Raw genomic sequence first — 24,370 nt, 5'->3', positions numbered from 1 at the left:
AGCTCAACCTCCCACTGTTCCCACAACGTTCTTCAAATTAATTGGAAGTATAAGTGGAAGTATAAGTGAGCCAACACTAGTGCCCTCTCGAGATCATAAATCATAGCAGAAAATGTGGCCTATTGACGAGTCTGCTCCACCATTCAATCGTGGCTGATCTATTTTTCCCTCTCAATCCCATCCTCCTGCCTTCTCCCTGTAACCTTTGATGCCCTTACCAATCAAGAGCCTGTCAATCTCCACTTTAAAATACCCAATGACTTGGAATCCACATTCGTCTGTGACAATGAATTCCACCGATTCACCACCCTCTGGCTAAAGAAATTCCTCATCTCCTTTCTAAAGGTGTGTCCTTTTATTGTGAGGCTGTGCCCTTTGTTCCTAGACGTTCCCACTGGTCAAAACATCCTCTCCACATCTGCCCTATACAGGCCTTTCACTATACAGTAAGTTTCAATGAAATCCCCCCTCGTCCTTCTAACCTTAAGCAAGTACAGGCCTAGTGCCGTCAAACACCTGTCACACGTTAACCCAATCATCCCCGGGATCATTCTCGTAAAATCCAATCCAGTCAGATAATACCATACATAAATACAAGCAAGCTCAAGTACAATTGGTAGATCAAAGAGGGTGATAGAGTACAGAATATAGTTCGCAGCACTGTAGTGCACCAGTTCCTGAGACAATGTCCAATGTCCAAACTTCTAAGAGCACAAGATTCCTTGCAGAGTAAGTCTGAAATGTTGAATGATCCCTCTGATGACAGTTTCATCACACTTGAACAGTTCACAAAGGCAGTGATCTTGCCACTGCAACTTACAATAGGGAAAATGTGGCCCAACATGTCAACAGAAAGTAAAGTTTTCAAAGTAAATGCAGATGAAACTTTGAATATGTCCTGGGTATACTAGCCCCGAGTAACAGTCTCCGCTGGCAATGATGATTGGCGCAGGGGTACGGACCTCAGCTGAATGATGGGAGCTGAGTGTGGCCGTTTCTCACTCTGCTTGCATGTAGTGGGCTGTTTGAGAGGCGTCCACACGAGAAAAACGCCGTGATCTGAGCCGGCTAAAGTTATGAGTGTGATGTCACCTAAAGAAAATGCTGTCTAAAATTAATTAACGCAATCCTTGAGCCAAATTGTTTGGATCCTTGGTGGTGTAAAGATTTTGAATATAAAATCATGGGTGGCATAAATTTTGTTTAGAAATACAGTGCAGAAACACATTGATCAGCAATCCCTACACATTAACACTGCCCTATACAAACTAGGAACAATTTACAATTTTACCAAGCCAATTAACCTACAAACCTGTAGCCTTTGGATTGTGGGAAGAAACCGGAGCTCCCGGTGGAAACCCATTCACGGGGAGAATGTACAAACTCCGCCTAGAACCCGTTTCTCTGGCGCTGTGAGGCAGTGACTATACCGCTGTGCCACCATAGGGTCTTTTACCCTGGGTATGGGGAATCAATCAGGGTAAATGGGTTTAAGATGAGAGGGAATACATTTAATAGGAGTCCAGGAGGCAATGTTTTCACACTGAAGATGGTGAGTAAATGGAGCGTGCTGCCAGAGGAGGTAGTTGACAGGTACAATCTATATACTAAAACTCTCGTTTGTTTGTTTGTTTGTTTGTTTGATCCTGAACTACAGCCAAAACGGTACACGATAGCACAACAATTTTAGGCCCACCTTACTCACCGTTGTCCCTTTGGTGCTAATGGAAGAAGTTTCATTGAAATCGGTGTTATCTTTTTAAAGTTATTCACATTTTAAAGTTTAAATCTATCTTCTGAGGGGGAGGGAGGAGAAGAGGGGTTGAGGGGGATGGAGTGGGAGGGGAGATGGGGAAGGGGGTGGGAGGGAGGGAGGGTGGGAGGGTGGGGGAAGGAGAGGCGAGGGGGATGGAGTAGGGGTGGGAGGGAGGGAGGGTGGGAGGGTGGGGGGAGGAGAGGCGAGGGGGATGGAGTAGGGGAGGGGGGGAGGAGAGGATGCTGCACCAATGCAGGAGAGGTTTGGGCCCAACGGGTCCACTTGGTCTAGTAACATTTAAATACCATTTGGACAGATACACGGATAGCAACGGTTTACTGGTATGCGGGACTAGCTTAAATGGGGCATCTTGGTTGGCATGGACAAGTTTCGTTTACTTGGGCCAAAGGGCATATTTCAATAGACAATAGGTGCAGGAGTAGGCCATTCAGCCCTTCGAGCCAGCACCGCCATTCAATGCGATCATGGCTGATCACTCTCAATCAGTACCCCGTTCCTGTCTTCTCCCCATACCCCCTCACTCCGCTATCCTTAAGAGCTCTATCCAGCTCTCTCTTGAAAGCATCCAACGAACTGGCCTCCACTGCCTTCTGAGGCAGAGAATTCCACACCTTCACCACTCTCTGACTGAAAAAGTTCTTCCTCATCTCCGTTCTAAATGGCCTACCCCTTATTCTTAAACTGTGACCCCTTGTTCTAGACTCCCCCAACATTGGGAACATGTTTCCTGCCTCTAATGTGTCCAATCCCCTAATTATCTTATATGTTTCAATAAGATCCCCCCTCATCCTTCTAAATTCCAGTGTATTTCCGTGCTGTATAACTATGATTTGGCATTTCTTGTGAGCTGTTGGTGTTTTTAGCTGAATATTTTGATATGTTGTCAGCCTGTTTTCTTCTTATCCTTTTTAAATATGTGAAATGTATTCCAGTGCGTATTCTAACCTTGAGCTTTTATTAATTTTAGAACCAAGTTTGGCCACCTTTGATCATTTACTTGGTATATTCTATAAATCTGGTAAGTACTCATTCAAGACCTGGCTAACATGGGGGATCTTTGTATAATAAAGGTAACCAGAACTGATGAAAGTAGAATGATTTTAAATATATATATATATTATGTTGGTATATATTTCTTCACGTGATGTTGCATTTTAGACAATAGACAATTTTAACTGATGGTTTATGTTCATTTGCATCTTAGCAAAATATGTGATAGCGCTAAGTTGCCTGAAGCACACTTCCTGGTCTGTATGGTTTTTTTTTGTTCCTGAGCAAGGTGTTGGACACAGCCAGTGGAGATACGAGGAACTGTGGATGCTGGTTACAAAAAAAGAGAGACATGGTGCTAGAGTAACTCAGCAGGTCAGGCAGCATCTCTGGAAATCATGAAAAGGCGACATCTCAACATGGGATCCTTCTGCCAACTGGAAGGGTCTCAACCCGAAACGTCATCCTTCCTGCCTTGCTGAGTTACTCCAGAACTTGGTGGTATCACAAAATGCTGGAGTAACTCAGCAGGTCAGGCAGCATCTAGGAGAGAGGGAATGGGTGACGTTTCGGGTCGAGACCCTTCCTCAGACTGATGTCGAGGGTGGGACAACGAAAGGATATAGGTGGAGACAGGAAGACAGTGGGAGAACTGGGAAGGCGGAGGGGAAGAGAGGGACAGAGGAAGTATCTAAAGTTGCAGAAGTCAATGTTCATACCGCTGGGCTGTAGGCTGCCCAAGCGAAATATGAGGTGCTGTTCCTCCAAATTCCGGTGGGCCTCATTATGGCACTGGAGGAGGCCCATGACAGAAAGGTCAGACTGGGTGTGCGAGGGGGAGTTGAAGTGCTCAGCCACCGGGAGTTCAGGTTGGTTAAGGCGGACTGAGCGAAGGTGTTGAGCGAAACGATCGCCGAGCCTGCGTTTGGTCTCGCCGATGTAGAGAAGTTGAGATCTAGAGCAACGGATGCAATGGATAAGGTTGGAGGAGGTGCAGGTGAACCTCTGTCTCATCTGGAAAGACTGTTTGGGTCCTTGGATGGAGTCGAGGGGGGAGGTAAAGGAACAGGTGTTGCATCTCCTGCGGTTGCAGGGGGAAGTGCCTGGGAGGGGGTGGTTTGGGTAGGAAGGGACGAGTGGACCAGGGAGTTACAGAAAGATCGGTTTTTGGGTAGGATGGGACGAGTGGACCAGGGAGTTACGGAGGGAAATCTGAAGAAGGGTCCCGACCCGAAACGTCACCCATTCCCTCTCCTAGATGCTGCCTGACCTGCTGAGTTACTCCAGCATTTTGTGATACCTTCGATTTGTACCAGCATCTGCAGTTATTTTCCTCCAGACCTTGGTGGGTTTTTTTTGTCAACCATCATCAGCAGTTCCTCTTGTTTTGGACAGAGCCAGGCGTGTAAGTCTGCATTTCCCGTGTCAATTCCAATTTGAGCTGTTTGTATTTACACTGCTCCTCCCTCATGTCCCAGTCATGAAGTAGTAAACATAAATGCTGGCGCCCTGGGTTTGGTGTCAAGTGTCTGCATTGTGTGTGTGTGTTTTGTGATGCCCGTTCTTGGGTAGGGCTTAAATGTCTTCATACGGTTGTGGGCAGAAAGGTGGTAAAACCTCGCATTGGCAAGTGATGGTGTTAAGGGTCCCACGTAAAAAGGATGGCATGAAGTAGAGATCAGATGACCAGGTGTACCCAAACAGAAAGTTTTTATTGTCTGTGGCTTTCTGTTGCAAGGAGGTATCTGCCATGTGTCTGGGGGCGATGCTCGAAGCAGATGGCAATGATGAGTGGCGCAGGGGTACAGACCTCAGCTGGATAATGGGAGCTGAGTGCTGCCATTCCTTGTTCTGCCCACGTGTGGTGGGCTTTCCGAGAAATGGCTGCATGAGAACAATCGCCTACGACTGAGCCACTTCTGCTGTTATCAGAAAGCTGGGTTCATGGAGTCATAGAGCCATACAGCACGGAAACGGGCCCTTCAGCCCAACTTTCCCGTGCTGACCAGGATGCTCCATCTACGCTAGTCCGATCTGCCCACATTTGCCCCATATCTTTCATAACCTTTCCTATCTTTTAAATATTGTTGTAGTACGTGACTCAACAGCCTCCTCTGGCAGCCCATTCCATACACCCACCAACCTCTGTATGGAATAAGTTCCCCCACAAGTTGCTAATAAATCTTTCAGCTCTCACCTTAAACGCATGTCCTACGGTTCTCAATTTCCCCCACTCTGGGTAAAAAAAACTCTTTGTACATTCACCCTATCGATTTGCCCATGATTTTATACATGATAGTCCAAGGGTCTCCAATGAGGTAGATAGTAGCTTAGGACTGCTCTCTAGTTGTTGGTAGGATGGTTCAATTGCCAAAGGGCCTGTTTCCATGCTGTCTGTTCACAAGTTATCGGAGTAGAATTTGGCTATTCGGCCCATTGAGTCTACTCCGCCATTCAATCACGACTGATCTCTGCCTCCTAATCCCATTTTCCTGCCATAACCCTTGACTCCAGTTCTAATCAAGAATTTGTCTATCTCTGCCTTAAAAATATCCACTGACTTGGTTTCCACAACCCTCTGTGGCAATGAGTTCTGCAGATTAGCTACCCTCTGACTAAAGAAGTTCCTCCTCATCTTTCTAAAAGTGAGCCCTTTAATTCTAAGGCTATGACCTCTGGTCCTCGACTCTCCCACCAGTGGAAGCACTGGTTTGACTCCTATGACTGCTGATTCAGGGTCTTGCTTTCTTTGCCCGAAACCTTCCTTGCATCTAAGTGTTGTGTGGGCTTTCCCTGGAGCAGCTAACATTTTCCCTTCCATCTCTGCAGCTGCAACGAGCTTGCTACCCAATAACATTATCTTCAGTTTGCTTGATGAAATCGAAGGGAAGCACTTTGAGCCCAAAGATCCTGATGATGGTAAGTAAGGAGTTTTGACCACCATTAGAGGTGCAAGGACTGGAGATGCAAAAAAACAAACTGCTGGGGGAACTCAGCTGATCAGAGTGAAGAAGTGTCCCAACCCAAAACATTGTCTGTCCATTTATTCCCACAGATACCGCCTGTTCCTCTGAATTCCTCCAGTAGTTTTCTTTTTCGCTGTGACTACAATTATCCAGCTGCCTGCTGTTTTTTTTTAATTCAATGTGCTGGATTTAGTGAGTTAGAGAGAGAGAGAAATTTTGAGCCGACGGTTAAGGCAAATTACATTTTTGTCTTTTAATTTCGAGGACTTTGGAACGCGGAAGTAAGGAAGTCTTGCAATCACCCATGTTTCATGTACAAAAAGGATAAAGTTTGGATAAACTAGGTAACTACAGACCAATGTGTTTCGCAACAGGGAAACTGGGAAAATGATTCTAAGGGGCAGGATTTATCTCTGCATAGAAAGGCAGAAATTGATGAGAGATAGTGCAGAGATGCTCATGGAAAATCGTCTCATATGTGAAACCTTTTTGAGGAGGTAACTAAGCATGTTGGAGGGGAGTTCAGTCAGGGTTGTCTACAGTGACTAGGTCCTGCTTGCAAGGCTGGTCCAGAGCCCATGCAATCCAGAACAGGAATTTAAACTTTAGAAATCGCGCCAAACATGGCACCTGCATGTATAAATACAAAAATAATTTCATTGTGCAGGTGCTTATGTGACAAATAAAACACCATTGATCTGTTGGGGGAGGCAAATTGAATCCAAAGCTGGCTTGATTAATAGATGGCAGGAGGTGACAAATAGGTGGCAAAGCTTTTCACTGTACTTCAGTGCACGTGACAATTAACTAAACAAACTAAGGTGATGGCAGAGTTGATTTTCTGATGAGAAATCTGTGATCAGTGATGTACCACAAGGATAGTTGATGGGATATATGATGTTTGGATATTTGTTAATGACTTGGATGTGAATGTACAGGGTAAGTTTGTAAATAATATGAAGATTGGTGGTCAAAGTCACAGCATGACATAGATCAGCTGAAAAGTTGGGAAGAGCAGTGATAAATAGAATTTAACCCTGACACTTCAAAGTGGTGCCATTTTAGAAAGATTTTAAGATGCACTAGACTGAGGTGGACCCGTTGGGTCCAAATCTCTCCTGGGGCAACCCTTCCCCAACTGAAGAACCCGCAGGCCCACCCGGCAACCCTCTCCAACTGACGAAGCCTGTTGCTGGGCGGGGAGTGTCTCCTGGGGCCGTGTGCGGCGACGGGGGACAGGGAAGGGGAAAGAGTGCCACTCACTCAACCCCGTGCCACCAGCGCTGTAGCCAGGGCGAGCCGTGGACCCAAAGCCTCTCCTGCATTGATCTAGCACCCTCCATTCCCCCACTCCGCCCCCACTCAATCCCCTCCAACCCCCCATATCCCCCCCTCACCCACTCCATATTACATTTTATTTCAGCAGGACTGAGATGAGAAAGTTTTTTTTCACAGAGAGTGGTGAATCTGTGGAATTCTCTGCCACAGAAGGTAGTTGAGGCCAGTTCATTGGCTATATTTAAGAGGGAGTTAAATGTGGCCCTTGTGGCTAAAGGGATCAGGGGGTATGGAGAGAAGGCAGGTACGGGATACTGAGTTGGATGATCAGCCATGATTATATTGAATGGCGATGCAGGCTCGAAGGGCCGAATGGCCTACTCCTGCACCTATTTTCTATATTTCTATCTCCCGCTCAACCCCCCTTAAAACTCCCCAAAACCTCTCCTGCATTGTTCTAGCACCCCCCCCCCCCACTCATCCCCCACCCAGCCTGTCTCCCCCCCACCTCAGCCCCACACCCTCCCCCCACTACCCACCCCATCCCCTCTCAACATCAACGTGCCCCAACTGCGGAGGCGCAGCCCCATTGGTGACCTGGCAGGCAGGGAACGTCCCCTGAGGCCGTGGGCGGGACCCGGTGGCGGGTGGGGAGAAGTCTGATTAGAGGGGAAGAAGTGTAATGTCATTGAAACGCGGATTGTAAGAGGGCTTAACAGGGTATGTGCTGGTGGGAGAGAAGGACGTACATTTAAAGATATGCCGGAATGAAAGGGATTTCTCAACATGTAATGCCTAGGTGGAGGGGAGGAGAAAAAACAATTAACAAATAATTTCAGAGTTAAAGATGAGCAAAGGAACGTTTATCCAATGGATACAATCATTGCCGGGTACAATTTCCAAATGTTTGTCAAAAAATTGTTGGTATATAAAAATACTCGTATTTTTAAAGGGAAATTACATTATAGTTGACTTGTGGATGAGATATTGAAGTAATAAATGGATGCATAAGATGTCATCACATTGTGTAGGAAGGAACTGCGAATGCTGGTATACACGAAAAATAGACACAAAATACTGTAGTAGCTCTGCAGGTCAGGCAGCATCTCTGGAGAAAAGGTACAGGTGACATTTCGGGTTGAGTCTGAAGAAGGGTCTCGACCTGAAACACCACCCCTTCCTTTTCTCCAGAGATGTTGTCTGATGTGCTGAGTTACTCCAACATTTTGTGTTTGCCAGCACACGGTCGTTCCTTTCCAACATTCTTCCCCTGCTAATCCCACTAATGAGTCCTTTTTCCATCATCCGCAGTAAACTTCTTTATCAGTGCTATGAAAGTGGTGAGTATTTGTTTTTTATTCTCCAACGCATTCGCATCTGCAACAGTAAAACTGCTGTTCCTTTTGCCTTTTTTTGTGTGGTTCACTGTGTCGCGTTCTATTTAGTGGCACCCTATTTATTTTCACTTCTGCACTGCCTGCTGTTCTCTGATCTGCCGAGGTAACATGCAAAACAGTTTTTCATTGTTTCTTGCTTGACGTAACTGTAATAAACCAATGCCAATTAATATAACTTACCAGTTCCTGCAAAGATCTGCCTTGTACGAAGTACAGGAGAATTCTTTAATAACTGAATGGTTTTGAGCAGTAATGGGGAAGACTGCCTTTCTCACTCAATAAATAAATACTGCTGGAGAAACACAGCGGATGGAGCAGGATCTGCAGAGGGAATTTGAGCTTGTTTAGATTATTGTCGCCGTGTACCGAGATACAGTGTAAAGCTTTTGTTGCATGCTAACCAGACAGCAGAAAGATGATACATGATTACAATCGAGTCACACACAGTGTACATAGTACATGATACATGATAAAGGGAATCATTCTTCTATACATGATAACAGATGGGAAGAAACTGTCCCTGAATCTGGACATGCTGGAAGATGTAGGATGCAAACAGGCCTTTCGGCCCAATAAATCCATGCTGATCATTGATCGTTCATTGTCGCTCAAAGGAACTTGACACCTCGTGTCGAGACCAGTACCGGCATTTGTTCCAGATTCCAGTATCTGTGGTCTCTTCCGTCTCGCCTTCATCACTAAAGTTTTTTGAAATGGCTGTGTTTAAATGCTGCTGAATCGGTGTTGCAGATTTCAGACTACATGAGATGAGGAGACTAAACTTGTAAATAACTTGTACATTTATGGCAAAGGACGTTTGATAGTGGAGTTAGAGCTTTCCATATCTGTTGGAAGAACTGGAGGATTTCTTTTTTCTTAAGTGAAGTCAGAGGACACACACACCTGGCACAGAAACTGCCCACAAAGAGTCTGACATTCATAAGTGTTTAATACAGATAAAACTCAACGATCAATTTTCTTAAATTTAAAATAAAAATAGCAAAAACTCCCAAAATCCATCTATATATATATATATATATATATATATAATATAAAAGCATTAAGGAAAATTAGAATAATTAAGCGATTGCTTTATACCATTGAATATAGTCCAGGAGAGATTCATTAGACTAATTCCTGGGATGAGAGAGTTCTCCTATCATAAGCAGCTAAAAAAATTAGATCTGGTTTATTTTTGGAGCTTGAAATATTGAAACAAGATCCCACAAGGTGTGACAGGTAGATGTCAAGATGTCACCTCTCCGTTTACTCCAGGGAGGATCCTCTCTGGAGGCGCACCATCTGGGCCAGTTGTAGTATCCGTTTTAAAATGGTCAATATGATTTCAAACCTTGCCTGCACTTCAAATTTCAAAGAATATCGTTATTGGGTCAAGATAGACTTGGGCTAAATTTGTTCATCTCCGCCTTATTATTAGCAATGGCAAAACTAGATTTAAAATTCTTCTCCAGACTATTTATTCCTAAAGGGTAAACACACCTAGGCAGTCGTTTTCTGCCATGTTGAGAATTTGGGTCGCCGCTGCATTTTTGATTTTGTGAATTGTTGAGATTATGAACCATTCCCGGGAACAGACGAACATGGGGAGTTTGTGTTTGTTGGTAATGTTGGGATGCACTGCTACCTGGTGGGGACTGCTTGAACTGTTGCATGTTAATCGTCAAGCACGGAGGTTAGTGTGTGAAGTTGGAACTGTCTTTGGGCGGGGTTGGGGGAGGCAAATGGAGAGGAGATTAGATTAAGTGCCAATGGGTTTTTTTTCTATTTAATTATTCCTTTGTGGCATCTGGGAGCAGCATTTATTCCTCATTCTTATTTTGCTTTCAAATTGTGCGGCATTGACCACTTTTCTTTGGGTCTGGAGCCATATGGGCCAGATTAGATAGAGGTGGCCCATTGTCCCTTTCCCAACCGCCACCCCCCATCCCCGACACATTCTCCTCTCCAGCCACCACCCCTGGCCTGGAATGTGAGATTACCAACCCAGCAGTTTGAACATCAAGTGACTGCATCAATGTATGCAAGATATGTAGGAGGGAACTGCAGATGCTGTTTTATACCAAAGGTAGACACAAAATGCTGGAGTAACTCTGGAGAGAAGGAATAGTGGTGATGACTGTGGCGGTGATGGTGTGGTGGCACAGTGTTGGTCCACCATTTTATAACTAAAATCAGTTATAAAATAGACTGTAAAAACAAAAGTTTACTGTATTGTATTAGCTTAGTGATGATGATGGACCAGTGAGATTCTTTGTCCATGGCAGTTCATGTCCTATTAGCGATCAAGATTTTTGAGGAGCTCATAGAGATGGCAGGGCTGTAGATATGGACTGAAGAATGGTCTCAACCAGAAACTTCACCCATTTCTTCAATTCCGAGATGCTAGATAAGATGGCGGCGCGCTCAGAAGCAGCGGCTTTAAGCTCTCCAGCTCGGTGCTCTGGACTGCTTTAATTTCGTTGTACTTTGCGTAGTGACAATAAAAGTCTTTTACATTTTTTTTACATTTACATTTTTTACATTTACATGCTGCCTGTAAAGCTGAGCTAATCCCAACATTTTATGTCTATCTTCCGTGTATATGCAAAACTATTTCCTAATTGCCTTCGTTTGCAGCATGGAGTGTAGCAGAAATGTTGCAGATCACTGAGTAAGATTTAGACGGTGCAAATCTGATCCGTGCAATCTGAAACCATTTTGTTTCCCTCTTTGCAGTGCATGGAGTTGAAGGACCTTGAACTGGCTTACAGAATTCACAACGTGCTTGAAACTGGAGCCAACTGGAAATTATTGGGTGATTCTTATCAGCGGAGTATTTATTAGTAAGAGCTTCTGTGACTTGTTTGTGATAAAGAGGTTACAAGTTCAGTAATCTGATACACAGATGATGGACTCTCGTAATGATTTTATTTAACCTGGGTCACCGGTAGAATCTAGAATAATAGGCCAATCCCTCGAGACCAAGTATTTCTCCTTCCAGATAATACAGCAAGCCCATGCTATAATGGGATATAAAAGAATATCAAACATTTACTGCATAGAAAGTGGTCACTTGGTTTATGGCATTGCTACCAGCCAAAGATAGACTTCTTTGGGTTGCTTGCTCCCTCTTTCAGTCTTTATGATCACACCGCTTGAATGATTTAAATCTATATGTGTTTTGTTCTCTATCACCCTTTCAAGTACCGAGTATCAGCCTTCAATCTCCCTGACTGAAATACTTCCCTTGTCTTCTGCTAGTTACTTTCAAACTGTGACCCCGAGTTTAGAAGACCGTAGACATGGAACAGAATTTGCCCATTTGGCCCTTCAAGTCTGTTCCGCCACTGATCATGGCTAATCTATTTTTCCCCCTCATCCCATTCTCCTGCCTCCTCCCTGTAACGTCTGATGCCCTTACTGATGAAGAAACAGTTACTGATTACTGACCCATCTGCTGATGGGAATGGATCATTTCTGTTAGTTCTCAGTTTTGCACACCTTAAGCTCGTGCTGTTCCAATAAAACAACCCAGCCTCACCAATCTCTCTAAAGTTCTCCAGCCCTGAAGCAGGTATGGGTTAGGTGGGAGAATTTGTGTCCCTGTAACAGGAAATTATGAAGTAGTACTGTCTAAATGCCTTTCAGAAATATTGTTTTATAAAATTAAGGTCCTGGTCCTCCGTTTTTAATTATTGGGTCGTAAAGGATATATTGTGGGGGGTGGGGGGGGACACATAGAGGATGCCATGTAATACAGAAAAATGTCAAGAGTGTTTTACTATCATATGTCCCAGAAAGAACAATGACATTTTTACTTGCTGCAGCACAACAGAATATGTAAACATAGAGTAACTCAGCTGGTCAGGCAGCATCTCAGGAGAAGGAATGGGTGACGTTTTGGGTCGAGACCCTTCTTCAGACTCATGTATATATACACACATGTACACACAGAAAACAATCAATACTAGTGCAACAATAACAATAATAGTCTATTGTAGTTCAGAGCTTATTTGAGGTTGTAGTATTTAATAGCCTGATGGCTGTAAGGAAGAATGTGAGGTCATACATTTAGGTGTATAAAATAGAACATAGAGCATGGAAAAGTACAGCACAGGAACTGGTCCTCCGGCCCATGATGTCTGTGCCGAATATGATGCTTTTTAAAAGTAATCTCTTCCTTCTGCACAGCTCTATCACTCCATTCAGTGCATGTTCATAAGTTGATGTTATAGGAGCAGAATTAGGCCATTCGGCCCATCGAGACTACTCTGCTATTCAATTATGGATCTAGCTTCTGGTGCAGTGCTTGCAAATCTCATCTATCACGCTCTCCTTTGTACTGATAACCTCTCGTAATAAGGTGGCTAGCACTGCATGCTTCTCCAACACTGGGGTCAATACAAGCTTAGCATAACCTGTCTACTTTCTGATTCACTCCAGCGAGCATTAATGTTCAATTTGTTTTGTTTTCTCGTCAGTGGGAGGTTCTTCAACATTGTGTGCATGATGGAGAGCATCGATGTAGTTCTCAAGTGGTACAAGAACCTCATTCCATCGGTACGTCTGTTCGTCAGCGTAACAACTCAAAATCCATACACAAAATACTGGAATAACTTAGCGGGTCAGGCTGCACTTCTGGAGGACATGGATAAGCAACGTTTTGGGTCGGGACCCTTACTCCAGCACTTTAGGGTTTTTTTGTAAACCACCACCTGCAGTTCCTTGTGTCTCGCTCAAAATCAATAACTGGCTAAATTACAGGCTGCTAGTTCTGAACATGATAGTGGGGATTTTTGTTTTATTTTATATTGGTATTGAAACCAGAAATTCCTGGACCATCAGAAGCAGTAGGCCATTCATGCCTTCTCTGCCATCCCTAGCTAATCTTTGGAGATGTGTTTACAAGCATCTGAAAGGCATACTTTATGTGTGGTATGCAAAACAAAAAATATCACTGACATGTTGCATGTGATAATAAAGTATTATTCATTCATAAAGTGCAAACATTTTGTTTCCAGGTCTACTATCCCAATGTGCAAGGTGTGAAGGATCTGCTGCAGGCTTTGGACACGGAAAACCAGTTACAGCTGCTTCCAAGCATCTGGAAAGGTTGGTGCAGCCGGGCTGATCGCTGGCTTCTGGGGGGAATGAAGGTTCCTCCTCGGGTTTAGGCTGTGATCTATCTTTCATTGGCCATGTGCTGGCTCCGGTGGAGTGCACCAAGTCAAGAGGCTGTGGGTTCAAGTCACCGTGGGGGGACTGGAGCACAATAGTCTCATGTAATGCCTTTTGAACATAGAACAGACAGTGCAGGAACAGGTCATCCTATGATGCGGGTGCCGAATAAGAAGCCACATTAAGCATGCATGCTCATGATCCATACACTTCTAATCCCTGCTTGTGCATTAGGATAAGAACATAGAACAGTAGAAGGTTCTCGACCCAAAACGTCGGCCATTCCTTCTCTCCAGAGATGCTGCCCGTCCCGCTGAGTCACTCCAGCATTTTGTGTCTGTCTATAGAATAGTACGGCACAGGAACAAGCCATTAGGACAACAATGTCCAAACTGAACACGATGCTGAGAGAAACTAATCTCTCACTACAAATGATTCATCTCCCTCAATTTCCTTCATATCTATGTGCCTATCTAAAACCCTCCTAAATGTTATTATTGTACCCCATCACCATTGGCAACACGTTGCAGGCATTCATCACCCATTGTTGAAAAAAAGCATCTTGCACATTTCCTTTTAAACTGAGGCCTCTCACTGTAAAACTGTGCCTTCTTGTCATTTTATTGACTTGTTTTTTTGGACATTTTCACCCTGGAAAAGGTTCTGTCTACCCCATCTATGCCTCTGTTATATATACCTCTATCAGGGCTCCTCTTAATCTTTAGCGTTCCTGAGAAAATAGTCCAAGACTGTCCAACGTCTTCTTGTAGCCAATACCCTCCAATCCAGGCAGCATTCTGGTACCTCATGCACCCTCTCCAATGCCTCCATGTCCTTCCTGCAATGGGGCGACCAGAACTGCATACAACACTCCAAATGCAGCCTAATCAAAGTCCTATAAAGCTGCTCTTAAGAGTATAAGAGTCTTCTTATACTCAATGCCCCATTGGACACATTTTGCTGTCTTCACTGGGCATGCACGATCTCACGTCTTTGCTTTGAAGAATCTTATCCAATTTTCACTGTTCGTTCAGCACCTGTAAAGCAGATTGTCTGGTCATTACCACATAGCTATTTCTCGGAGCTTGCTGTGTACAAATCAGCTGTTTTGTTTCCCATTTCATTGGTTGTAAAATGTTTTGGGACGTAAACAACGGCAAATAAATGGTTTAAGTCTGCTTATTTTTTCCATGCAGATATTAAGCAGTTTGGTCATGGTAACAAGCAGGATCTTGTGGAGGAGGTGCTGGAGCTAATGGGTCGGGACAGACACAGTCCAGAGGTAAGGAAAGTTCCTGAGATCATTGACATTTATAGATTCATATAGGAGCAGAATTAAGCCATTTGACCCAGTCAGGATCAAATCCGGATCTCTGGCACTGTAAGGCAGCAACTCTACTTCTGCGCTACCGTGCAGCCCCATGGGCGGTCCATGGAAGAGATGCTCCACAATGTGGGGCCTCAATGGATGTTCATGTCATAAATTCATAAGTGATGGGAGCAGAATCAGGCCATTCGGCCTATCACATCTGCTCCACCATTCAATCATGGCTGATCTATCTTTCCCTTTCAACCCCATTCTCCAGCTTTCTCCCCATAACCCCTGACACCCATACTAATCAATCTTCCAATCTCCACCATGAAAAATATCCATTGACTTGGCCTCCCCAGCCGTCTGTAGCAATGAATTCCACATATTCATACTCTGACTAAAGAAATTCCTCCTCACCTCCTTTCTAAAGCTACGTCCTTTTATTCTGAGGCTGTGCCCTCTGGTGCTAGACTTTCCCACTAGTTGAAACATCCTCTCCACATCCACTCGATGTGGGGCATTTGTGGGCTTTTAATTTAATTCTCAAACTGTAGCAATAATTACAGTGTAATATGTTTGATGAACATCTCATTTTATAAGCACAGAGGAATACTTTGAGATGTCGAGTCAATTAAAATAGTGAAAGTGGATGATCTGCAAGCTGATTGAAGTGCATGCGATACTGATAGTGATCTTTATTACTGGAGTTTCTCTATGTGACTGCTGGTAACCTGCTATATCATTTGTGGTGGTGATTATCCCCCATTCATGGGAAATTGTGGCCTTGACCCAACAGAAATAAAACCAGCATTCTGAAGCATGCTAAGGGTATCGGTGAACTTGGTTTTTAGTTTGTCCAGTTAGCACAGAATTCGCAATTTAGTTTAGTTTAGAGATACAGCGTGGAAACAGGCCCTTCAACCCACCGAGTCCACGCCGACCAGCGATCCCCGCACACTAACGCTATCGTACACAGACTAGGGACAATTTACAATTTGCAGATGATACTAAGTTGGGGGGTAGTGTGAATTGTGAGGAAGATGCAATAAGGCTGCAGGGTGACTTGGACAGGTTGTGTGAGTGGGCAGATACATGGCAGATGCAGTTTAATGTAGATAAGTGTGAGGTTATTCACTTTGGAAGTAAGAATAGAAAGGCAGATTATTATCTGAATGGTGTCAAGTTAGGAGGAGGGGGAGTTCAACGAGATCTGGGTGTCCTAGTGCATCAGTCAATGAAAGGAAGCATGCAGGTACAGCAGGCAGTGAAGAAAGCCAATGGAATGTTGGCCTTCGTAACAAGAGGAGTTGAGTATAGGAGCAAAGAGGTCCTTCTACAGTTGTACCGGGCCCTGGTGAGACCGCACCTGGAGTACTGTGTGCAGTTTTGGTCTCCAAATTTGAGGAAGGATATTCTTGCTATGGAGGGCGTGCAGCGTAGGTTCACTAGGTTAATTCCCGGAATGTCGGGATTGTCGTATGTTGAAAGGCTGGAGCGATTGGGCTTGTATACACTGGAATTTAGAAGGATGAGGGGGGATCTTATTGAAACATATAAGATAATTAGGGGATTGGACACATTAGAGGCAGATAACATGTTCCCAATGTTGGGGGAGTCCAGAACAATGGGCCACAGTTTAAGAATAAGGGGTAGGCCATTTAGAACGGAGATGAGGAAGAACTTTTTCAGTCAGAGAGTGGTGAAGGTGTGGAATTCTCTGCCTCAGAAGGCAGTGGAGGCCAGTTCGTTGGATGCTTTCAAGAGAGAGCTGGATAGAGCTCTTAAGGATAGCGGAGTGAGGGGGTATGGGGAGAAGGCAGGAACGGGGTACTGATTGAGAGTGATCAGCCATGATCGCATTGAATGGCGGTGCTGGCTCGAAGGGCTGAATGGCCTACTCCTGCACCTATTGTCTATTTTGTCTATTTTCTATTTACCAAAGCCAATTAGCCTACAAACCTGTATGTCTTTGGAGTTTGAGAGCAAACCGGAGAGCACTCAGAGAAAACCCATGAAGGTCACTGGGAGAATGTACAAACTCCATACATACAGCACACACAGTCAGGATCGAACCCAGCTCTCCTGCGCTGTAAGGCGGCAACTCTACCACTGCCCCACCTGCCGATCAAACCTTCGAGCCAAAACTAGGCAACAGTAAGAAGGATCTCTTGCTGAAACTGTACTCCCAGTAACATGGGCAGTTTCACACATCAGTTTGTGTTTGTGCCCAAAAGGTTCTGCAGAAAGGAATGCCAGAATGTGAAGGACTACACCCATCTCCACTAATCACCGGGGAAAGCACCTGGCACAAGACCTTGCAAAGTTTTTCACAGTATCTAGATACATGTGACAATAATAAACCGACTCCAATATTGAAGATAGCAAACAATTCTGAAAACAGCATATTCAGAATATACTGACTAAACCACAGCCCAAAAGATTGAAGATTACAAACTGCTAAAAGAAAAATGCAGAGATTGCATCAAACTAATAACTTAATTCTATATACAATTAATGGCAAGTCCCTAAACAGCATTGATTGAAGGATCTTGGGGTCTAAGACCATAACTCCTTGAAAGTGGCAACACAAATAGAGAGTGGTAAAGAAGGCATATGGTGTGCTTGCTTTGACAGGTTGGGGCATTGAGTACAAGAGTCAAGAAGTCGTGATATAGGTTTATAGGATTTTGCTTAAGCCGCGTTTGGAGTATTGCGTGTAGTTCTGGTCACCCTTTTACAGGAAGGATGGGGAGGCTTTGGAAAGGGTGCAGAGGAGGTTTATTAGAATGATGCCAAGATCAGAGGGTATTAACTACAGGGAGAAGTTGGATAGGCTTGGATTGTCTTCGCTAGAATGCTGGAGGTTGAGGGGCGATCTGAGAAGTATATAAAATTATGATAGGGTAGAAAGAAATTTCACAGGATGGAAGTATCAAATACTAGAGGGAATGGCTTTAATGTGAAGGGGGCAAAGTTTTAAAGGAGACGTGTTTTTTAACAGAAGGTGTTGACTGCTGGAATGCGCTGCAGTTTTGGTGGTGGAGGCAGATGCAATAGTGGCATTTAAGAGACTTTTGGATAGGCAGATGGATATGCAGGGAATGGTGGGGATATGGATTAGGTACAGATAGATGAGTTGGTCTTGGCATCATGTTCGACACAGATGGGAAAATATCCTCCAAAGAGATGGATGTATCCAAAAACAAAGGTGGAAAAATTTGAGGGGAGATTTTCTTTGAAGTTGGAGATGATAATGGCTGGTGAGCAAGTGGTGAAGTAAAAAAAGTGTGTTTAATTTTCTTTCTAATTGGAAGTTCTGGGTCAGTGATGTGGTTAGTGATGAAACGGTTCAGAAAAAAATTACCAGGATGTTGCTAGGGCTTGAGGGATTGAGCTATAGGGAGGAGTTGAGCATAATAAAGAATGAATCACACTCCTGCCGTTCCCTACACAGATGCTGCCTGACCCGCTGAGTTCCTCTGGTACTTTGTGTTTTGCTCAAGATTCCAGCATCTGCAATTCCATGAGCCTAACCTATTTACAGACTGAACTCACTGGAAACCTTGTGCTTTGTTGCATATGGTCTAAGTAAGAGTGCCCAAATATAACTATGGTTACAAGACTCGCCAATCCGGGAAAAAAACTGCATTTTATGGATGTGGATATTAATGATATGAATGCTCACGTAATATTTCAAAACATGGAGGCAGAGAATTTCAATTCCAGTTAGGAGCATTAATTGCAATATCAGTGGCACTACACACAGCTTCCACAATTCACTGCTGTTGTCAATAAAGATATATTTCTAGACAAGTTATAAGTATGAAGTATTGGATTTTGGGAAGTCAAGCCAATCCTGGCGACTAATCAAGTACTAGCCGCATCCTGGCAATCCCTCTCCTCCCCTCTCCCATCAGGCACATGGTAAATAAGTGTGAAAGCGCACACCACCAGATTCGGGGACAGTTTCTTCCCAGCTGTTATCAGGCAACTGAATCATCCTACCACAACCAGAGAGCGGTGCTGAACTACTATCTACCTCTTTGATGACCCTTGGACTATCCTTGATCGGACCTTGCTGGTTTTACCTTGCACTAAACATTATTCCCTTATCATGTATCTATACACTGCAAATGCATTGATTGTAATCATGTATTGTCTTTCCGCTGACTGGTTAACACACAACAAAAGCTTTTCACTGCACCTCGGTACATGTGACAATAAACTGAACTGAGCAGGCTTGGATTTCTTCCTTGTTGCACAGGAGGATGAGGGTTGATCTTATAGAGGTGTACAAAATTATGAGAGGAATGGATAGGGTAAACGCAGAGTCTTCTGCCCAGAGTGAGGGAATCGAGAACCAAAAGACAGATTTAATGTGAGTGGGGGTTTAATGGGAACATGAGGGGTAACTTTTTTAACACAAAGGATGGTGGATGTAGGGAACAAACTGCCAGAGGAGGTAGTTGAGACAGGTACTATTGCAATATGACCATGTGGAAGACTAACCAATGGACAGGCATGATGCTCAATGCTTTTCAGCAGCATGGAACAGAATAGCATAGAATTGGCATCATGATTGGTGATTGAAGGAAGACTGGGCTTGTATTCACTGGAGTTTAGAAGGTTGAGAGGGGATCTTATAGAGACGTATAAAATTATAAAAGCCAGCTAGACAAGCTGGACAAGCTAGATGCAGGAAAAATATTCCCAATGTTGGGGGAGTCCAGCACCAGGGGCCACAGTCTAAGAATGAAGGGGAGGCCATTTAAAACTGAGGTGAGAAGAAACTTTTTCACCCAGAGAGTTGTGAGTTTGTGGAATTCTCTGCCACAGAAGGCAGTGGAGGCCAATTCACTGGATGAGTTTTAAAGAGTTAGATAGAGTTCTAGGGGCTAGTGGAATTAACGGATGTGGGGAGAAGGCAGGCACAGGTTGCTGATTGTAGATGATCAGCCATGATCACAATGAATGGCGGTGCTGGCTCGAAGGGCCGAATGGCCTCCTCCTGCACCTATTTTCTATGTTTCTATGATGGTCTTGGCACAATTATCAGGGCTCTATAGGAACAGTGGAACAAGTAATTAGGATGGCACATGTACAAATTAAGGTGAAATCGCAGAGCATGTATATGGGCATGGGACGATTAGTCTAAAGATCAAGCAGAAGAACCGAAACCGAGGCTTTATTGACTCCCTTTTGCAAAATTAGACAATAGGTGCAGCAGAAGGCCCATTCGGCCCTTCGAGCCAGCACCACCATTCACTGTGATCATGGGTCATCATCCACAATCAGTACCCTGCTCCTGCCTTCTCCCCATATCCCTTTAAAATCTATCTTAAAGATAGAGCTATCTTTAAGAGCTCTATCTAACTCTTGCAAGCAGGCTCCGCTGCCTTCTGAGGCAGAGAATACCACAGATTCACAACTCTGGGTGAAAAGGTTTTTCCTCATCTCTGTTCTAAATGGCCTTCCTCTTAACTGTGGCCCCTGATTCTACACTCCCCCAACATCGGGAACATGTTTCTTGCCTCTAGCCTGTCCAATCCCTTAATAATCTTATGTTTCAATAAGATTCCATCTCATCCTTCTAAATTCCAATGAATACAAGCCCAGTCGTTCCATTCTTTCAACATATGACAGTCCAGCCATCCCGGGAATTAACCTCTTGAACCTACGCTGCACTCCCTCAATAGCAAGAATTCTTTGGAAGTTATTTGCTTGATATCGAGTCAAGCATGAAGTAAGGTCTCCTATCTAACAATGAAGAGATCTGCATGGTTTGGTTCATTTTAGTCATATCTACCAAAATCTCAATCACAATCTGTTTCCCAAATTTCAAGAGAGAGTTAGAACTTGGCTCTTCGGCGTAAAGGAATCAATGGATATGGGGAAAAGGCAGGAACGGGGTACTGATTTTAGATCATATTGAATGGCGGTGCTCGGTGCTGGCTCGAAGGGACGAATGGCCTACTCCTGCACCTATTTCCTATGTTTCTATGTTAACATTGCGGTAGAGAAGGATGTTGATATTCCCAGTATACTTTCTACAGGAAATTAAATCAGCCGTTTAATCTCGTTACAGTTGCAAGTAGCCTTTGCCGACACAGCCGTGAACATCATGTCTAACTATAAGCAGAACCAGCAATATAACCTACAATGGACAGCTACATCTTTGGGCAATGTGACTGCTCTGATACTGAGAGGAGGGAAGACTCGAGATGCGTGGTAAATATTATGAGGAGTAATTAATGCCTAACAAAGGCTGCTTTGTAATAATGGTTGGTTAAAACAGAACATAATCAGCCTTGAATATACATTGCAGCAGAATTCCCGAGTTTCTTCCTGGCTGTTATCTGGCATCTAAACTATTCAATCAACAACTAGAGCGTGGTCCTGAGCTACTATCTACCTCATTGGAGACTGTCGGACTATATTAAATCAAACTTTATTGGACTTTATCTTGCACTAAATGTTACTCCATTTATCATGTACGCTGGATGGCTTAATTGTAATCATGTATAATCTTTCCGCTGACTGGTTAGCAAGCAACAAAAGCTTTTCACTGTACCTTGGTACACATGACAATAAACTAACCTATGATCAGCATGTGATTTTGCTGGTGTTATGTTCAATGACTTGTTATCTTTGACTCTAGGGAGATGCTGCCACTTTTTAAAGCAAATAATAGAGTTCCAAGGTAAGCTGTCTGCATTAATGATCATGTCGTCATGATGTTTCAGTTTCAAAATAGAAGTCTTATGTCCTGACATTTCACAGAAGAGCTTTTATGGATTGTCTTCAATCTCCCCATTTTTACTCAGCAAAGGTCTACTAGATGAGTTCCTGAACCATGCGAAGGAAAGCAGCAACAAGGCTTTGGCTCTGGACTTGGTGAAACTTGCTGGTTCCTTCAGCCTACCTGCAACAGCAGAGTTCTTGAACAGGGTGACGACTGACTTTGACCTGACTGAAGAAGAAAGGTAATCCTGTCTCCTTGGAATAGTTTGATTTATCCACCTGTAACTTGTATCAATCCCTGGACTAGCCTGTTATGCATTGTGTACTGGAAGGCTTTATTGAGAATACAGTAAAACTCCTCTGTTTGGGACTTTGATGCTGGCCTGAGATTTTCTGAAATATTGGATTTTATTACTTGTACCCCAACTTTAATTTTAGATGTTGGACAGTATTATAATTGTTTCATGTGTACCTGGTATTTTAAGGGTGTGGAGGGGCTGCTATGAGTTTCAGAGAGTGTGGGAAAGAGCAGGAGTTCCAAATAGATGATGGACAATCAAATTTTTACTGTATATTTCAGTTAGTTGATGCTTCTTACAAAGTATAATTGTGCTTTTTATTTCTCCCCATATCAACAGGAGGTCCCTGGAAGAGCTGGATGCCAGCAGCAGCAGCAGTAGTAGCAGCAGCAGTGAAAGTGATAGTGATCACGAATAACTTGTCTTGGATCCAGCATGTGGTGTCTTAAATCCATGATGAGGGACTGAGGAGAGTAGCCTTGTATTTATTGTGGCTTCATGTGGTACAGAACAGCATGTGGAACATGACTGACTTTTGCACAGGTGTGGCTACATGAAGAAAAATAAACTGAAAAATTGCAAGTGGTTTACATTTTAAGGATGTACGAAATGGTAATAAGCAATATGACATTGAAGAACACACACATTCCCGCACTTGCACCTCCAGTTCAAGGAAGTATCAATCTGCGATGAATTACTTTTCCTTGGTTGGAAGATGCAGATTCAAAGGCCTATTTTAAACATTGGCACCTGTCTGGCCAAACTCTGGCAAAATTAATTAGTAATTAGGGTCACGGGGAGAAGGCAGGAGAATGGGGTTGAAAGAGAAAGATAGATCAGCCATGATTGAATGGTGGAATAGACTTGAAGGGGCGAATGGCCTAATTCTGCTCCTAAACATGTATGAACTATGAAACTTTCATACAGATGGTATCTGCCATGTTGGAAATTGTTTGCAAAGAGCTAGAAATATTCAATTTCATTTATTATTCCCGTTATAGTAGAATTAGGCCATTCAGCCTATCAAGCCTGCCATTCGATCATGGCTAATCTCTGCCACCTAATCCCATTTTCCTTCCTTCTCCCCATAACCCTTGACACCCGTTCTAATTACTTGACTCAGCCTTAAAAATATCCACTGACGGCCACCACAGCCCTCTGTGGCAATGAGTTCCACAGATTAACTATCCTCTGAGTAAAGAAGTTCCTCCTCACCTTTCTAAAAGAGCACCCTTTAATTCTGAGGTTGACCTCAGAATCCTAGACTCTCCCACCAGTGGAAACATCCTTTCCACATCCACTCTATGCCTTTCATTATTCTGTAAGTTTAAATGAGGTAACGAACAAATAAAAGTTTGTTCTTTATTCATCATGGAGAGTGCTCGCCAACATCTGTTCACCAACAACCCACTCAAATGCTGGCCTGTTTTCTTTTTGTTCAACAAATACATACACCAAGACTTGGTCGCCATTCAGGAAGGCCAGGCAATGACTATTGCAAACAACAACAAAAACTATCCACCACCTTGTGACATTCCTTAGCATTATTATTGCTCTCTGCCATCAATACCCTGGAGATTATCAGTACCAGAAACTCAACTGGATAAGTTGTATAAATATTGTAGCTACCAGAGCCAGTCAGAGGCTAGAAACCCTACAGCTAACATGGGCATGTCTGAAACATAATGAATTATTTGTCACATTCCTGGTTGGGTACAGTCTAACAACACAACCTTCCTACAGAATAGGGTCCACAAAAAGTGACCAGGCTTCATACTGGTCCCACTCTGGTCTGAAGCCCCACTCCAGCCCACCTTGGTCTTTTGACAGCATGCAAGTGTTAAATTCTACTTGTTCATTGTCTTGCTGTTGAATGTTGTTGATTACTGATAATCAGATATTTAAAATCATTGAAGTGTATAAATTATAAAAACTAAATTAAATACGTGGACATGTTTGAATGATAATTTTTTAAAAAAAGAAATAAACCATTCTCCAATTAAGTTATTTGAATAAATAAAATTGATTAGTTTTCCTTTATAGGCCAGTTCGTTGGATGCTTTCAAGAGAGAGCTGGATAGAGCTCTTAAGGATAGCGGAGTGAGGGGGTATGGGGAGAAGGCAGGAACGGGGTACTGATTGAGAGTGATCAGCCATGATCGCATTGAATGGCGGTGCTGGCTCGAAGGGCTGAATGGCCTACTCCTGCACCTATTGTCTATTGTCTATATACCATATACAGAAGCACTAGGTTACCTTTACTAATGGAGCTTTAAAAAAGAAAATGGAAATACTATGGAACTTTTAAGTTTCAAGAAACAAGCATTATAGATTCTTTCCTACACAGTTTGAGGTTGCTAAAATATGTAGGAAAATAACATAAAAGTGAAAGACTTCAAAGGTCTTTTATTGTCACATGTACCAATTAAGGT

At 43.5% G+C, this 24,370-nt stretch overlaps 1 protein-coding gene and 2 non-coding genes across 3 annotated transcripts in view; all 3 read left to right on the top strand.

The window, feature by feature from the left end:
- Window positions 1-23,949, top strand: part of ptcd3 (pentatricopeptide repeat domain 3) — a 45,998-nt gene extending 22,049 nt beyond the window's left edge. The window contains exons 14-24 of the mRNA XM_078411713.1: window positions 2,745-2,795; window positions 5,597-5,686; window positions 8,323-8,351; window positions 11,145-11,251; window positions 12,890-12,968; window positions 13,430-13,520; window positions 14,783-14,868; window positions 20,984-21,126; window positions 21,557-21,598; window positions 21,723-21,881; window positions 22,278-23,949. Coding sequence (XP_078267839.1) covers window positions 2,745-2,795; window positions 5,597-5,686; window positions 8,323-8,351; window positions 11,145-11,251; window positions 12,890-12,968; window positions 13,430-13,520; window positions 14,783-14,868; window positions 20,984-21,126; window positions 21,557-21,598; window positions 21,723-21,881; window positions 22,278-22,356 — 956 coding nt within the window. The 3' untranslated portion in view covers window positions 22,357-23,949. The remainder of the gene's footprint in view (window positions 1-2,744; window positions 2,796-5,596; window positions 5,687-8,322; window positions 8,352-11,144; window positions 11,252-12,889; window positions 12,969-13,429; window positions 13,521-14,782; window positions 14,869-20,983; window positions 21,127-21,556; window positions 21,599-21,722; window positions 21,882-22,277) is intronic.
- On the top strand, window positions 931-1,068 carry LOC144601340 (small nucleolar RNA SNORD94). Its single transcript, XR_013548297.1, has one exon. It is a non-coding gene; the product is annotated as a small nucleolar RNA SNORD94 (small nucleolar RNA).
- On the top strand, window positions 4,546-4,684 carry LOC144601343 (small nucleolar RNA SNORD94). The gene has a single exon (XR_013548299.1). It is a non-coding gene; the product is annotated as a small nucleolar RNA SNORD94 (small nucleolar RNA).
- Window positions 23,950-24,370: the final 421 nt, after the last annotated feature.

Source organism: Rhinoraja longicauda, chromosome 1 (assembly GCF_053455715.1).
Source record: "Rhinoraja longicauda isolate Sanriku21f chromosome 1, sRhiLon1.1, whole genome shotgun sequence".
In the NCBI taxonomy this organism is placed as follows: domain Eukaryota; kingdom Metazoa; phylum Chordata; class Chondrichthyes; order Rajiformes; family Arhynchobatidae; genus Rhinoraja; species Rhinoraja longicauda.
This window is presented reverse-complemented; position numbering and strand designations above follow the sequence as displayed.